The 15,538-nt window shown below is 42.8% G+C and overlaps 1 protein-coding gene across 1 annotated transcript; it reads right to left on the reverse strand.

Moving 5' to 3' along the window:
- Positions 1–2,396: 2,396 nt before the first annotated feature.
- LOC124671764 (protein MICRORCHIDIA 4-like) lies at positions 2,397–12,428 on the reverse strand. Its single transcript, XM_047208095.1, has 20 exons — positions 12,050–12,428; positions 11,061–11,138; positions 10,870–10,904; positions 10,708–10,786; positions 9,912–10,004; positions 9,710–9,794; positions 9,032–9,107; positions 8,704–8,832; positions 8,300–8,398; positions 8,116–8,217; positions 7,387–7,545; positions 7,194–7,289; positions 6,808–6,859; positions 6,624–6,735; positions 6,421–6,488; positions 5,595–5,962; positions 4,610–4,704; positions 3,623–3,698; positions 2,868–2,990; positions 2,397–2,780 (listed from the first exon to the last, which is right to left on the reverse strand). Exons 1-20 carry the CDS (start codon positions 12,426–12,428, stop codon positions 2,712–2,714), a joined length of 2,373 nt encoding a protein of 790 aa, XP_047064051.1. The 3' UTR covers positions 2,397–2,711.
- Between the last annotated feature and the right edge of the window lie 3,110 nt (positions 12,429–15,538).

The raw sequence follows: 15,538 nt of genomic DNA on the forward strand, positions 1-15,538 counted from the left end.
GTGGGGGAGTTTGCTCTATATATATTGGTTCTACTCACATCCCTCGCATTAGTTGTAGTTGTGTGAGTAGAGTTGGTTTTGATATGGATAGTAGCTTTGTGTTACTTTACCATATCAAATACAACCTCTTGTATACAGCTTATTCCCGGATAAGTTGCGTACTTGTCTCTAATATTCATTATATAAACCCTCTTATTGTGGTTGTCATCAATTACCAAAATGGGGGAGATTGTAAGGGTATATTGCCCCTATGTGTGGTTTTGGTAATTAATGACAATCCCTATGGACTAATGTTTTCATTGAGTTTATATGAAAGAATATTCCATAGGTACTACTTGTATTCCATGTGTTGGATTCAAGTATGGATGCCATGAAGATAAAGATACACCTTGTGTATTGGCATCAAGATCATTGATTTAAAGATATATATGTGATATGATCAAGAAGAAGAAATGAAGATGGAGTTCTTATGTGGAACTCAATATTAGCCATACACTATCTTATGTGATAAGCAATGGATGATCAAGATCTTGAGAGCTTGATTCCAAGTGAAGAATTCTTTATACACCTCAAGATAGTATGATAGAATATGAGAAGATACAAGGTTGAGTCGGGCAAGTTCAAGATGAGAATCTCAAGTGGATCACATGCTTGAAGCTTGTCGTCCATTTGGTGATATTGGACTTGTGAAGATGTGCATCAATGGAGCTTTCCCATCATGGTGTATGTGGGAGCATTTGTGAGTCTTCACGAAGCAACGGTGATCAAGTTGAGGCATTCCGGCTTGAGTGGAGCTTGAAGAGCTATCATCAAGATCAAGCGGGATGCGCAAGGAAAATGTATGGTCTTGCTAGGTTTTCCTTTTTACCGGTCTCAAGGTGGTTGATGGGAGACCGGATTATAGGATAGATAGCCGCACTATTAAGGGGAGCTTTCGGTTGGGTAACTTGATTACATCGTCTTAGAGAGCTCAATCCTTTGCATACTTTGCATATCTTTATTGGTTCTTGGTATTTCTCTATGTGAGGTTCTTGAGCTTGTTGCTAGCTTTACAACAAGCCCAAGTTCATCGAAAATGGAATTCGCATGCATCGTCTATTGCGTTTTCAAGTTTGGGTGATTTTACCGGTTATTCATGATAAAAGGTTCTACCTTTTATATTCATGATAAAATCCCCTCCTACAGATTCTTCTGTTTTCACTTTCTATAGGATAGCATTTGTTGTTATCTTTCAAACAAAATTGGTTTCATTCGAATCGGAGTTTGGGGGCATTCGCTATTAAAGAAAAGGGAAAAATGAGAAAAGAATAAAAAGATAAGAAAAAGAAAAGGGGAGGGGCAGCCGGCCGGCCGACTGGCCTGCCGGCCCACACGCAGGCCCACCCGGCCGAGACCGGCCCGTGCGCTGACGCCAGCCGGGCGTCTTCCTGAGGCGCCCCCGACCTGGTCCGGCCCAGGAGCCGGCCGCCGACCGGCCCACCCGGCGCCATCCCCGGCCCAGTCGGACGCCCCGCTGGCCCACCCATTGCCGCGTCACCCACGCGGCTGCTACCGCCCGCGCGTGGCTGGGCCACCTTGCCGCCCAGTGCGGCGCACCGCCCCGCCCGGTTGCTGGGCCGGCCCGACCGGGACCCCTGCTGGCCTCCTCAGCGCCCAGTCCGGTCGACCGGCCTGGCAGCCGGCTGGGCCAATTTTTCTGCCCGTTTTTCCTGCAGTTTTCTCTGTCTTTTCCTGGAAGGAAAAGAGTACGTCTGAAACTTGCCGCCCTAAATCAAAGTATCGTTATATCATCAAGCAACAAAGGAAAAAGAAAGCTAGAGGGTTTATTGTCCCAATTACAAGAATTAGCATTAGAAAAAAAAAACCTAGCTAGTATGGTCTAAGAAAAAGAAATCTGTTGGTTTTCTTGAATGCGCTTACTCTTGATTCAGGTGTCCGTACCATGACCCTACATATTTTAACAACATCCACTTTCATATTTGTTTGCAGGATTTCCGTATACTCTTTTGCTCCACAAAAAATATAAAAACAAATATTCACTTTGTTTTCAATCCCTACCTAGTACGGTCTAAAAGTATCTCCAACAGTTGATCCCTACCTAGTACGATCTAAAAGCATCTCCAACAGTCACGCTGCAACGCGTTCACATGAGACCATATTCACCTTCATCAGATAAAACTAGTTGTTTTTACGTGTAATTTGTACCACGCGCTCTTTCTAGCGCGGTAGATATAATGCACGAGATAGCGTTTTTGCTCCGAGCTCTATTTTACAGCGCCGGTTGCAACACCTATTGAAGCATTAATTTGGCCTCCCCGTGCTAAACTAGTCGCTTTTGATGCTCTAATCGTAGTTATACTCTTAGGAAAATTGGCATCTACTATTTGATACAGACATACAATATGGACATCTCAATGAAATAACTAAGTGGTTACTCTAATTTACATTGAATCTAGAGGTCATCTCATGCCTATATATACAACGCTCGTGGCTTACCTTGGACGAGATGACGCACCTAGCATCTCAACTCTAAACAGAAAAAGGAATAGAACTAACACCTTAAACTTTAAGTGAAGGTGTGAACATGGAAACGAGCTGCGGCCGTATTAAAGCTACAGATGTGGGGAAGGCAACAGCAATGCCCCAGGGCGTGACTACATGAAACTGAAGTCTCTCTGGTTAGTGAGGCCGTGGCAACGTTGCTTATTTTTTCACACCTTTTGACCTTTCTTGGCAGCGTTCAATTTCTCCAGCAACTCTTGTATGGTGGAAGATGCTTCCTGCCAAAGAAAAACAAAGTATACTGGGAGATGAGATCATATGGTACTGCAATGTGGTAAACAGAGAAGTGATTTGTCTCAACTCACCTTTAGCTTCTCTTTTAGATTTTCCTCCTCTTCATCCCGCCGACTTCTTTCTTCTGAAAAGATATCGATCAGTGCTTCTTGTTCCTTATTTGCAGTTTCAAGTTGTCTCTCCAAATCCTCCACCTGGAAAATGAAGGTTAGAGCCTGATAATATAAACTAATAACCAGATTGAATTCCTATGGGGAATACGGGAACATGGTAAGTATGCTTGTTTATAGAAGCATCATGTAACCATTTGCCATGCCATGGATTGAGATAATACATAAGACTGGGCAATTGGTTGATGTAGCAAGTCACAGATAGCATCTCATAATGCTAGATAGGTACTCGTCAAACACAAAACAAAAACAAAAAACTAATGAACAAGAAATGGACTGGGAATTTAGGATTCACCCAGTGGAAGACAAAACAGTAAATGTATTAATCAAGCTAACTAAAAAGATCTAAATGTACTGGAGGATTAAGCAAGTAGAATAAAATACAACATTAGGCGGAGTAGTGCTAAGAGTTGCAACAGAAAACTCTTGTCCAGCTGCCAGTGGTAACACAAAATGATTTGTATGGTTGTCTGCATTAGTATTAGATTATTTAAATAGTTTGTATTTATTTTGGAGAAAAAATCATAACTACTGCAACATAACAGCATCAAGATGTTCCATATAAATTGGAAACAAAGATGGCAACAACATGGGTTGCATAAGTAGCAGACAGTTCAAAACTTTAGGTTTACATGTGACAAGACATAAGCTCGTACCCTCTCTGTCAAAGATTTGATCTTGTCCTGTTCCATAATCAGCTCTTGTGACATTGACTCTTCCACACTCGATAACCTGACAGAAGAGCAGCATATGGCACCTTATTGTAACCTCTAGAAAAGATGTATCATACTCCTTCCACCTCGTAAAGGATGTCTTAGATTTGTCTAAATTTGTAGTATCTAAATACATCAAAATATAGAAAAATCTAGGACATCATTTATGGGATGGAGGGAGTAGTAAAGGTTGCAACTACAGATACTTGCAGAAACCATGACAGCAAAATACCACGTTCACATAAACTTGAACACTAAAAGCGAGGCGAGCCAAGTTTAGCATACACAAACTTTGGACTGTTACTAGCATGTCTTGGGGTTTCTGCCAAACTCTGTGCAAACGGATAAGCCTGTGATTACTTTATTTGTCATCAAGAACTCTGTCCTATTATTCTATACCTAAAAGTTCCAGTGTAGGATTAGACAGACCATTCTATCTCATATTATGTACACTTAAACTGACCACTTTACACTTTCGTTAAATTTATTTTGTAAGTATGTCTCACGAAATTAAATTTCTACCTTTTTTGCGGAACAGATTAAATTACTAAATCATCGTCTTAATCTTCTATAAATAGACAGTGCTCTTCTTGTTTCGACATCACAAAAGGTAAGTAATGAAGATTCATTTTCTGTTGTCTTGTATTTCAATTCCAGTATGCTGTCTAGAGTCCAGATTCTAGTTCTTGTTGCTGATGTTAGCCAGTGAATCCTTAAAAATACTTATAAAAAGGTAGGCCCACTCCCTCAGCAGTTGCATAACATGAAGTGCCGCAAGAAAATGACAGTCAGAAGCATTCTAAGTTCTCAACATCAGTTTCACCGATTCTCAAATATTATCATAAAGTTGTACACATCGAGGAACTATTATTGCACTACTGGCCCTCTGATGATAACATGAGAAGTAGCCAAAGCCCTGCTGATATTTACCTTTCCTTTAAAGATGAGTTTTCATCCCTCAATTGCTTGATAGTTTCAAGATCATCAATGGAATGTCCATCACCATTGCTTCTTGCATTTTGTTCCTGTGGAGCAAACATATGTTACAACAACAACAACATCAAAGCCTTTTTCCCAAGCAAGTTGGGGTAGGCTAGATATGAAACCCAACAGAAATAAAAGGAAGCCAAAACTGGGGCAAACATGTTTAAGATATATCAAAAAAAACTCTTGACAAAAAAGTTAAGATCATCAACAACATCCACATGCAATATACTGAAGCATATATGCACATTATACAACAGTAACTACAAAAAAAAAATGTAGCATGCAAATGGCGCATGAGCATTCTACATATAAAACAGGTAACCAATGTAATTTTCAGAGCCAGTGAAAAATGGAAGCATATAACTACATCATGCAATAGTAATTACAAAACAACTGAAGCATGCAGGTAACAGGTGTATTACATGTAATTTTGAATGTCAATCTGCAAACAACCATTTCACTTCACCACTAATACTATGTAATAACTCTAGTTTGACGTGTTTACTATTATGGTAGCTAGTGCTCATCCCAGATTTGTCATCCAGCCTGAATAGCAGAAATTCTACTACAATACTATTAGCAGTGAGAAAAATGGACCACCCAAGATTATCAGCCCCAACACTAACTGTTCAGTGCAAATTACCAACTCCAAAAGAAAACCCACATTTCCTTCACAAATCAAACAGAAGTAAATGCTGAAAAGAAATACCATAGATCACAGAGTAATAAAGATGATAAGCAGTATTAAATATTGTAACAGAAGCACGTTTATCAGAGCTGTGTGCATGATTATGGAGGAAAAGGCAGTGTAGTGTGAATGGAGTAAGAAAGTCACTGTAGCATAACATGATCCGGTAACTCATGTAAACAAATGCAGACCCAAGAAATTAGAAGTTAACACTAGAAACACCAGCACAAGAAGAATTACCACCAACTGAGATTTTGTTATGCTTCGCTCTTTTTCAGTTGATCCATTGGACGGAGGTGTTGCCATACTAGTATTCCCATTCTGGAAATATTTTCTATGTGCATTCAGGATATGAGCTTTTGAACTCAATGACGGCGTGCCAACGAACTCAGAATCACTGTCATCACTTGTGTCTGATAGCCCATGCAGTATTGATTTCGTGGATCGCTTAGTCCTAGCAGACTTCTCAGCTTGCTGAATACTATAAGGTGTGCTTAATTTCCTGTTCGTTTTACTCGATCCTTTACCAGTGTTGCGCTGTTTTGGATAGCCTTTCCCAGAATGACCAGGTGATGATTGCGGTCCTAGCGGGCCTTCAGGAGAGTTTTCTGCCAAAATGAAAAGGCAGCATTGATCAAGAAAATAGATAATTACCTAAAGAGATAATAAGTACTGAAGTTATGGTACCGCCACCTCGTCCGCGCTAAAAAAAATGCAGCCAATTATATGATTTGGATGCTAGCATCATCTTATACATATAACTTTGGCATAAAATCGTTTTTATTCCTCCCTTGCCGCTACACAAACTACCAATGGATTGGACCATGCATGTCACTGTTAGATGGCCTTACTACTATTTTAGATGTCACCGTCAGATTCCATAAAGTATGAGTGAATTTTTTAGCCTTCTTGGTGTACATGACAGAGATATTACAGAGCAGACGTAATAATAATTAGCGGAAAATATTTATAGCATCATATTATGAAAACAGACTTCACAGAAAATTCATTTTTATCAACAGCTGATCATTCCAACAGCTGATCATAAATCTGATCATTCCATTACCTTCTCCTGTTTCAGAACTTCTGAAAGAGCGTGCCCCAACATATCCGATCCTATGAGCATTTCCTGACCTATGAGAGAAAAGGGTGAGATGAGTGAAAAACTGAAAATTATAAGCATACTTCGAACTAATTTGTAAGCCACAATGAAACTGTCGCTATACCAATTGACAATCAAGAGAATGGTAATAAAACAAAGTAACAAACCAGTAATCCTTCTGCATTTGAATTAAACGTGCTTCAAGTCTTGCTAGAAGAGTTGTGCGCTCAAAGTCCTGCTTATCATGAGCTGGCTCTATGAAGTTAGCCTCAAGTACACCTGCAGATTAAATTGATTATTTCTCGAGCTGCTAAAAGACAGAAAAGATATCAAAAGACCAGAGCCACCTACCAATAACACCACGCCCACCACTTCCGGCAGCAGTCCACACTCTCCAGAAAGGCTAGAAGAAACAAATAAAATATTATGTGATGATAAAACGATCCACCAATATAAACTTAAAAGCCCTAGAGCAAGAATACTTTCTAAGGGGTTCATAAAGGTCAATAACGTATCTAAGACCAACCAATTACTAGTATACTTGAAAATGAACAGACTAACAGTAACAGCACAAAGGAAGAAACATCGGCTGCTAATCAAGCATAAAAGTATGATCTACGAGACCCACCAGCAGTCAATATGTGACAAATAAATTAGAAGTCTGATAAAACAACAATTAAAAAAGAGATGAACTTATATGATCTCAATCAAGAAAAAAAATACACATAGAAAGGGACCTTTATCAGACGGTTCCTGTGATATACGTTAAACCCTTGGACGTCAACATGATGTTTTGCATCTTTTACAAAGCCAATTGTCACATCAGCTACCATCTGGGATGAAGAAGATCAAATTTTGGTGAGTAATGATCTACTGATACATCATCAGTATTCGGGGAAAAAAAAGTCTAAAGAGGTTATAGTCTACTACATTTGAATCTTTTGGAAGTCCATTAGTTGCAACCGGCCTGTATGTAACCTCTTTCTTCAGCATCATGTCAGTCACAATGTTATGGTGCTCAATCTCTTTTCCACGTAATATCATTTGGAAAGCATCTGGAACTCTAAGATACAAGATAGATGCATAACTCTGCACATGGAGATTACACAAGTCATACTCAGCAGCACGTCTAGCATCACATACTAGCAAAAGAATAAAGTAAGAACATAATCAAAATAATTCACTGAGATATATCTAGTCCCTAACACAAGAGAAAGTCGCGAACGGAGCAATTTCCATGTTGCAAGAGAGCCTTTACAAGCATTAGGTACTTAACAAAAATCACACAAATCGACAGCTCAGCAAGCTCATGAGGTAATCTTGATGAGATTTAAAAGATTCAGCTCCTACCGAGAGTAGCTATTTCTATCCAGTTTCATAGCAAGCAGCAGTTATCACTTATCAGTTTTGTCAGTACATCAACAATGCCCTGGGACCCGAGGTCGCAAACGTTTCAATGCAATTACAAAAAAAAAAAAAAAAAAATCAGAATCTGCTATCGAAATCCCAAACGTTCCAATGCAATTATCTCCTATCAGATATTGCTCAATCTGAAAACTGAGATACTATAATGGCCAAAACAAAGTTCTCACAATTCGAGTAACATCATAAGAATACATATCAACCATAAGTCATTTCAACAGATCACTGCGAGCTTACCCTCAATGAATGCCTATATGTGAGGAAGTGCTTGGAGTTTGGAAAACGCTTTGCCATCTCGATATTCTTCTCATCACGGTTACCACCTCTGAGTTGAATATCCTGTCCTCCCAAATATCATTAGAAACCATAGTTTACTGATTAACTAAAACATGGTGGCACAGTGTTAGTTGTTAAAACTTACATTTACATCAGCGTCAAAATCAAGCTCCAAATCTCCTTGGTCATCTTCCCAAAGATTGTAAATGATAACTCGAGTCCCCTGTTCCTTTATAGAACTAAACTGCAAAAGTAATGTACAGAAACTTTTAACACAGATAATCTTAGTATCCTTGCACAAAATATGACATGCTGTATGTTTTCTATATTAGAAGGAAAGTAGAACATATATAATCTTAGTATCCTTACACAAATCTCATCAGACGTACCAAATTTGATAATGTTCTGCTTGTCAGCAAGCATATTAAGAGTTTTTTTATTTTAAACTGACAGCTATTTGACGATTTTTTGGTTTTGCAACACAGATCGTGAAAAATAGGGTGTCGGTTGTTGTGTCAAAATACGTATGTGATGCATCATATGCTATACCTGTTCAAGTAATTCTGCTTCAGTTCTATAGGGCGACCATGCAATGATAGTCTGTAGGCTTGTATTCCAATCAGTAAATGTACTCCGCAGCTGTCTTGTCCAATTCAGCTCATTTTTTTGATAATCAATCTGCAAAGTTTCCACAAACATTGGCAAATTTAGAATGAAGACATTAAACACTTGACGTAATAGAATTCCAGTTAATTAATCTTCATAAAAAAACTGCAACCAATAAACATAACTCCTTTTTAAAATAAGCATTCTTAAGAAGACGATAAAACGTACATGATACATTAGACTAAACATTTTGAATAAGAAATGGTCTTACCATTGGAACAACAATATCCTCTTTACCGGTGCTCCTCAGAAAGGTATAGGATAGCATGCCAATGCTTTGTGTAGGCCTTCATGTCAATAAAAAAGAAAAGTCTCAGTTTCTTGGTAAGGAAAATAACAAATGTATAGGAACATAAAGTAATTTTTATAAGTGGGACTAATTTACAATGTTATACATAGTATATTACGAGAATCCTAATTGCTAAATCACAAACTATGTCATCTCACTGTGATATACACATCTACTCCATCCTTTCTTCCAATTCAGTCTTATTTTAACTTCTCACCATTTCCAAGATAAAATTTTAACCGATGATTCGCATCATAGTATGCTAGTATTACAAATTTTAGTAGTCAATATGCTAAACACTTCGAGTGATGAGGGAACAACACAAGGAAGTCTTGCATTGCAGTTGCATTTAGATTTATATATGGCTATGTCTATACACTAACACCAGGAAATATTGATTTTTATCTGGTATCTAAATTGAACAGATCTGATTAATTTCTAGTGGATCACATTACCACAAATATGAAGTATCTACGTAACTCTCTACCCAAAGATACTTTGGTAGTTCGGAGATGTTGCACAATACTCATGGTAACAACCATCTTCTAGTGATAATTCCTACTGTGATGGTCAAAGACTGAAGATACAGTGCAACACAACCTTTTGCCTTTTTCTCCACGACTACGGGAGAAGACTAGAACATCAGCACCAAGTCTCATTGTACTTGTCTTGAAACCATTTCCATCTGAAAGACAGCAGCAAAGCAAGGGAATTGAATGCTTCATAGTTTTACCCGCATACCAAAATATAATTTTGATGTATCAACTGAATATATTAAAGATAATTTACTCTTCCAACTTACATTGTCCAATGGTATTTGCAACTTGGCTCTTGGCCGAATAACCCAAGGACATGCACTGCCGCAATTTATCAGGGTCCATTCCACCACCATTATCTAGGCAATAGTATAAAAAATACCAGTGTAAGTATGTAGAATTCTGTCACCGCTACCCATTCGTAGTTCCATTGTAAACTTTCTATCGTATCAAGCTAATGCACAATAAAGTAGAAATAACATTAGCTCATTAACTGAATCGTATTGATACAGGAGCTGATGTAATAAGAGTCATATGAACCTGTAAGGTTGTCTGACTATTTATTCCATTAGATTTTATTTCGTAACTTCTCTAACCTAAATCTGGTTCGTGGATCAAATAAATGGTAAAGGAAAATGTAGCATAGCATAGAATGTCATGTATTTAACATATGATGACATGATAAACAAGGACATCCTATACAAGAATCTTGCATAGTGATAATCCGTATAACATGCCATGTAGATACAAGTATACAGCAAATTAATTTCGAGATAGAGGTGAAAAGAATCTTGCATGGTGATACTCTATACAACATACTTAACTGAGACAATAATAATTGTTTGGGATGGTCAGGCAGTTTTCTCTTAGTTTAAACAAGCATTAAGTTGTCATACAAGATAATGTTCAGTTCTAGCATGAGTTCAGCGGGACATGTTTCTTTTGGTAACTTGATTTAGGTAAACTTATTCTTATTATCAATACATTTTCTACTCAGGCAACAAGAACCAAAGTATATGTCATCATCAGTATAATAATGTAAGTGAACAGAAATCTTTGCACCTTCAACAAGGAGCATTCTTGTTTTGTCTTTACTGTTCTCTAACATGTCAATATTCACAAAGGTAGCTCCATTTCTAACCTAAAAAAGAAACAGCTGATCAGTAAAATACATGGATTTGATTCGACAAACTATAATAAGAACTTATATCTTCTCTAGCTTACTTCATCGAGTGAGTTGTCCAGAAGCTCAGCCAAAGCTGTAACATCAACCAAAGTGCATATTAGCCAATTGACATGACCAAAGATTGGAGGATGATATGAACAAACAGTGCATTGCTGATTGGTGCGTCTGATTCAGCAATCATGTGAAGAAACAAGATAGGAACAAGGTGAGCTGAAGGTGAAGACCATACCCCCTAGCGCCCATTTGTGGCTTGTCGCATTTGAGTGCAAGAATTTAGGATGTACACGGACATGTTCCAGTCCAGATGCTGAAATAAGTAGGTGAGAACACACAAAATAAGACATATGTACGAATCAAATAAATTAGACATATAAAGACTGATACGACCATGCATGTTAACATTTTTTAAAGTGAAGGGAAAAGGTAAAAAGTGCCCAAGGAATATGTTTCCTTCGATTCGACAAATCTCATCCCTACTGAAACACATAAGTTTCTAAGATAATAACAGATATGCCAACTGAACTGCTATCTTTCCTTAGGAAGTCCACAAGAACAGTCGGGAATTGTAAGTCGTACATGATTGAGATGAGAACCTTTACAGCCGGAACAATTAGGAGTATATTCTGTCCTCTCACTTCACACAATTAATGCGCTTGATTTGGGAAGCACCAGCACAAAACTATACGGATGTACAGTATATGGTCCATTAGTTCATCAAGACCAATGTTCAAGGATGTTGGCATTTATCTATAAACATAAGCCAGCCAGAATACTCTGGTAGCGGTAAGAAATACTACTGTAGTTTACAATGTAATCATGGATAGGCGCATCAAGCATTTACTCTGCTAAAAGTAGTCTTGGTCTTGTCGAAAGTGATTCCCATTCTTACAAGGATCCACTCCTAGCTGACATTCATAAGGGGAGGGTTTATTGCTGCTGCCTTGCTGTTATACTATTTGTAAATATTCCCCATTATAAACGCACACAAATTGTTGCAGGAATCTCAGGTATCAGAATGTGTGAGATTCATCATTGGCGAAGAGCCAAACAGGTCGGATTCCTGAAGCATTCGTGCAGCAATCGACCTTGGGCATGAATACATGCACAAAATAACAAGAAGGGGAAAACAACAACACAACAGCCAACCGCAAATCAAGAAATGAGAAGAGGACAGCGGCTTGACACGAGACGGTGAGACGAAAACAAATAAACACATACCAGAAGGCGGCGGCTCCCCATCCCCGGCGGGCTTCCCGTCGTAGTCCCCGGCCTTCCAGAACTGCTTGGTGGCGCTCCTCGAGGGCGGCGGCGAGGGCGTGGGCGTGGGCGGCGCGGGCAGCAGATCGAGGAAGCCCGGCGGCACGTCCGCGGGCGCGGCGGAAACCCTAGCGCGCTTCCCTCCGCCGCTGCCCTCCGCCGCCAGGCGCGCCCTCTTGGCGCCGGCGCCGGCGTCCGAGTCGGAGTCGCTGCTGCTGAGCTCGATCAGTTGCGCGGGGGCGGCCGATCCGCCGCCGCCGCCGCGGGCCGCGGCGGTCGCCGGCGGCGGCGGCGCGGGGCGGTCCTCGGGCGCTTCGGTTTTCACCACGCGTGGCTTCATGGGCGGAATCGGCGGAGAGGGACTGCTCCGTAAAAACTGGTTTCCTTTGCTCATAAATTTGTCGTCTTTTTTTTTGGGCCTTTTCATCGGCGAGTGGGCTTTATCTGCAGTGCTGACCATCATCGGGATGGTACGTGACTTCAGCGCTGTCGATGACAACTGGGTCCCGGAGAATTAAGCTCCTCCGTGGGGACCACCTGTCAGTATAGGTGTAGTAACTTGGCGAGTAAATTTAAGCGGGATGTGCGGTGTAAATGTAGCCGGGAAGGAACGGGGTACGTATCCGTTCTTGTCAGCTCATCGCCTACACCTGTTTTGCTCGTGTCATTACCGGACGACGTGGCCAGACTTGCAGGGGTGGCAGCGTGAGTAGTCAGTGGCCATGAGTGATGGTGTTGCCATGCGGCGTGCAGCTGGAAATCACCTCCTCCACTTGCAGCAAATGGAGGACATTTATGTGCTTGGCTGGTAGTGGCATTTCCATAGGGCATCTCCAGCGGCACCACGCATTTCAGACGTCCAAAATGTCCGTTTGCGTCGCGCGGCGGACGCGAGATAGACCGTTTTTGTCCGCGCGTCCGTTTGCACCCTGGGTGGCTCCAGCGGCGCGACGCATTTTCGCGTTTGCATCAAATATGAAGTTTTGAAACAACAAATAGGATTTCAACGAAGTCATAGTTATTACATTTAAATTTTGAAAAGTCTACATGAAAATAAGATACTAGTCCTCTAGGCATGATATTCATGGCCAGCCATGGTCCATTGATGCTCAATCAGATCCGTCTGCAGCTATTTGGAGACGGTATCGTTTGTGACTTCTACATTCATATGTAGATAGTCCTCCCAAGTAGAAGCTCCAGGAATTGGCGCAACCAACTCACCTTGGAATTCCCACGGGTTCTCATTGCGGCCATCAGGACGCTCGTTCTCAACGATCATGTTGTGCATGATCACGCAGTATGTCATCACCTCATGCATGGTCTTCAGCGACCATGTTCTTGCCGGGTGACGGACAATTGCCCACCGAGCTTGGAGCACACCAAATCCACGCTCCACATCTTTCCTGCAAGCCTCTTGCATCTTGGCAAACCTCCTCGTCTTCTCGGAGTTTGGATTACGGACGATCTTCACCAATGTGGCCCGGTCGGGGTAGATGCCATCGGCAAGATAATATGGCTTGTCATATGCATTTCCATTGATCTCATAGCTCACCCGGGAGCTTTGCCTTGCATGAGCCTTTCGAAAACCGGTGATCGGTGCAACACATTGATATCATTGTTGGAACCGGCCATGCCAAAGAATTAATGCCAAATCCATAAATCTTGAGATATGACGGCTTCAAGAATGACAGATCAGTCCCTCCTCATGCCCGTCGTACCGACCATGCCATCCAAATGGACGGTTTTTCCACTCCCGGTGCATTCAATCTATCTTGCCAATCATTTACGGGAAGCCTCTAGACTCGTTGATAGATAGGAGGCGCCTTGTATCCTCAACGAGTTGGCTCCCTACGATAATACTCTCCGAACACGGCAATCACGGCTCGGCAAAACCTGTACATGGACTCAAGGCGAGTGCTCTCACCCATTCGAAGATACTCATCGAATATATCGGCAGCCATTCCATATGAGAGCATGCGAATAGCCGCGAGCATTTTTGGTAGGAGGTGAAGCCTAGCGCACCTGTTGCATCGGGCACGCATTGGAAGTAGGGGTCGTAGTTCTCGACGCCCCGTAGAATAACCAAGAACAGGTCCCTTGACATTACGTATCGGCGTCGGAACAATTTTTCCGGAAAGATCGGATTGGTGAGGTGGAAGTAGTCCTTGTGGAGGCGGGCCTGCCCGCCACTCGTTGCGCGGCAGGTTTTCGAGCGCCCCTTCACGAGCCCGGTCTTTGCGGCCCCCGGTTTGAGGTGAACTCGTGGATAATGGAGGCCGCAGTAGTTGCCAATGTGTGCGCCGACTGATCGGACTCGTCGTCCGAAGAGGAGTCAACGATCTCCGCGCGGAACTTCTCCACCATATGCCACGTGTCCATCTGCGTCGATACGAACTGTTGATCAATGGCCGCGCACAAATCGCGCCAAAAAAGGTGAAGGAACCTACCGACGCAATAGGTCGAACAGGTCGTGGGCGGCGCGGAAGGGCGGCTCAACCGGCAACGTTTCGCCCGAAAACAGCCGGCAGGTTCGCGCCGGAGCCAACCCCGAGTGCGATCCTGCTCTCCCGCGCGGCGACAACGGTGCCGGCGGCGGAGTCTTGCGGCGCTGCGGCGGACGGCGGGGATTGGGGCGGGGGCGTCGCACTAGGGCACCAACGAGGGTGAAAAAAGAAATCAGGTCGAAGCGGTCGATTTTGCTCTCGCTGACTTGCGGGACCGGGTAAGAAATGGAGGACGCTCGGCGCGTCCGCGCAGCGTCCGCGGGGACGCAAACCTGGCGCATATTTGGGCCAGGTTTGCGTCTCCGCGGACGGGCCGGTCACTTTGCGTCGCCCCGCTGGAGCAGGGCCCAGACGCATTTCCGGTCACGGCGGACGAAAACGGTCGCTCAGTGACCATTTGCGTCGCGCCACTGGAGATGCCCTAAGGGCGGCACCACGCATTTCAGACGTCCAAACGAACGCGTCGTGTCCGTTTGCGTCGGACCAAATGGTTGAAACCGTCCGGGTGTCCGTTTGCGTCGGGGGTGGCTCCAGCGGCACGATGCATATTTTTTTTCATTCATACGCCATAATTTACATGATAATAAAAGGGACATAAAAAAGCCAGAAAGGCGTGCTAAAATACGCGCTGTCTACTGGTCGTCGTCGCTGACGAGGTCAATCAGCTGCGGCGTCGGCCATGGAAGCTCGTACGCCGGCGGTGGAGGAGGTACCGCCGCACGGGCGAGGAGGCCGTGGCCGGGGATCCCACGCCGGAGCAGCGAGGGCGGAGCGCGGACGTTGGAACGCGTCGGCGTGGCCGGAGGAGTCGCCGGCCTCCCTGCGCGAGCGCCGACTCGCGGGCCGGATTGCGAGCCAGTCCCACAAAGCGAGCTCGTTGAGATCGTCCTGCTCGCTGTTGGCCAGTGCCATGGCAATGGCCTCCTCCTCTGAAATGTCCGGCGGT

The sequence above is a fragment of the Lolium rigidum genome, chromosome 7 (assembly GCF_022539505.1).
Source record: "Lolium rigidum isolate FL_2022 chromosome 7, APGP_CSIRO_Lrig_0.1, whole genome shotgun sequence".
NCBI lineage: Eukaryota > Viridiplantae > Streptophyta > Magnoliopsida > Poales > Poaceae > Lolium > Lolium rigidum.